We start from the raw sequence: 1,903 nt of genomic DNA, 5'->3' as shown, positions 1-1,903 counted from the left end.
GTACGGGGGACCGGGGGGGGGGGCGCTTAGCGGGAGGAGCCGGTGAGATTAACCGAGCGTCGGTGCCCACAAAAGTTACAACTAAATGTGAATTTGCCACGTGTAAGGCCCCCACCGAGCTACGATATAGCTGTGGCTGCATCACAAATGATAGCTCAAACGAAGTGGCTTCTCAAGTGGATATTTATAGCAACCGAATACTCTAAACGCGTGACGTTCATTCGAAGTGTGTAGGGGGAAAAAACGGAGGATCCGGAGAAAAATCCACGTGACCACGGGGAGAGAGAGAGACACGCAAACTCTAAATATACAGCGGCAGGCGTCAGGGTCGTGATCGAACCCACGACCTCCTGTGAACGAAGCAAGGTAGTTAACATCTCCTGGCCAGCGTGGGCGCCCCGCTTCCAAAGCGCGCAGAGACTTAATGTCGCACGACCGCGGCGCTCGGCCTCCACCGTCTGGCCCTGCTGGGCCCCAAGTCAGATTTAGATGTCTGCTGGTGAGATTCGGACGTCCGTAGCACTGGGGGGGGGGGGGGGGGGGGTTGATTCTGTGTCGGCGGCCTGGCAAATGACCAGCGGTGAAACTAAATAGCTAAGTAGTCGATACGCCTCCTCCCCCACCCGTGTGTGTACCCTCCGCACGTTTTACAACGAAGGTTTTGTAACTTTGTTGTTAACTTTTGTGCACGTCCCATCAGCCGCTCGGCCATTCTGCGAGCGCGTGATTTAATCTCGCCAACGTGGGGTTCACTTTATTGTTTTGTTTTTGTTTCACCCCAGAGGGGGGGTAAGGCCCATAGAGATTAAAAAAAATTGTTATTTTTAGGGATAAAATTATTTTGACTTTTCTGTTTTATTTGATCTCGATGGCCTGCAGACGGACTGACTGGGGGGGGGGGGCGTTAAAAGGCTAGGTTTAGACTTCACTTCCAAGTAAATTGGCCGAGTAACAGGGTAACTTCAGTAATCGTAAATTAGCAAACTGCGATTTTGCCCCAGGTGCCGTCGGTGACCCCAGACGCGGGAGCGGGAAACGGTTCCGACACGTGGCTCCATGGCACCCGCGCTACAGGAACAGGTTTGGCGACCCCCTTCCTGCTGTCCCAGAATGCAGTGCATCTCATTGCTGTCCCAGAATGCACTGCATCTCACTGTTGTCCCAGAATTCACTGCGTCTCACTGACTCTTGTTCCAGAATCACTTCATCTCACTGCTGTCCCGGAATGCACGGCGTTTCACTGGTGTCCCAGAATGTACTGCGTGTCACTGCTGTCCCAGAATTCACTGCATCTCACTTAATGCAGTCCCAGAATGCAAAGCATCTCACTGCTGCCCGAGAAAGAGGTACGGTTCACGTGTCCCGGTTGAGCCGCCCGGTAGTCCGACAACTCTACGCACGTTGTGAGCGAGCGGACGACTGCGTTGCCCCCCCCTCCCCCCACTGCAGGTGGGGTACGAGGGTCTGCACACGGTGCAGCTGAAGTTCCTGCGGCTGCACAGCACGGGGGCCAGGCAGGGCGCGACGGTGCCGTGCGCGAGGACGGCGGCGGAGGCGTCGTCGTGGCGCGTCTCCCTGCTCGCCGACAGCGGGGTGGCGCTCACGCACGGCCACCCCGACGTGTCGCTGCCCCACGCGCCCTGCCAGGTTCGCCCCTCAAAACGCGCCGATCGATGCGCCCCCCCCCCCCCCCCCCCCGCCACCTCCTGGCGCGCACCGGCGGGTAGACGACCGCGGTCCGCCGAGGTGCCCAAATGTCGTGTCCCTCACCTGGCATGCAGGAGAGGTCGCGGGTTCGAGCCTGACCCTGACGACGCCTGTCTACTGAGAGTTTGCGTGTCTCTCTCTCTCCCTGCCGGCGTGTCGTTTGGATATCTCTCCGGGTTCTCCGGTTTTTCCCCTC

The 1,903-nt window shown here is 58.0% G+C and overlaps 1 protein-coding gene across 1 annotated transcript in view; it reads left to right on the top strand.

The window, feature by feature from the left end:
• The window catches only part of LOC144736541 (syntaxin-binding protein 1-like), a 30,562-nt gene that overhangs the window by 75 nt on the left and 28,584 nt on the right, over positions 1-1,903 (top strand). Inside the window, exons 2-3 of the mRNA XM_078619090.1 lie at positions 1,021-1,080; positions 1,450-1,647. Coding sequence (XP_078475216.1) covers positions 1,021-1,080; positions 1,450-1,647 — 258 coding nt within the window. The remainder of the gene's footprint in view (positions 1-1,020; positions 1,081-1,449; positions 1,648-1,903) is intronic.

This window comes from Lampetra planeri, chromosome 61, assembly GCF_965212315.1.
Source record: "Lampetra planeri chromosome 61, kcLamPlan1.2.h2, whole genome shotgun sequence".
In the NCBI taxonomy this organism is placed as follows: Eukaryota; Metazoa; Chordata; class Hyperoartia; order Petromyzontiformes; family Petromyzontidae; genus Lampetra; species Lampetra planeri.
Note: the sequence above shows the minus strand (reverse complement) of the source record. Positions and strands in the feature narration are given on the sequence as shown.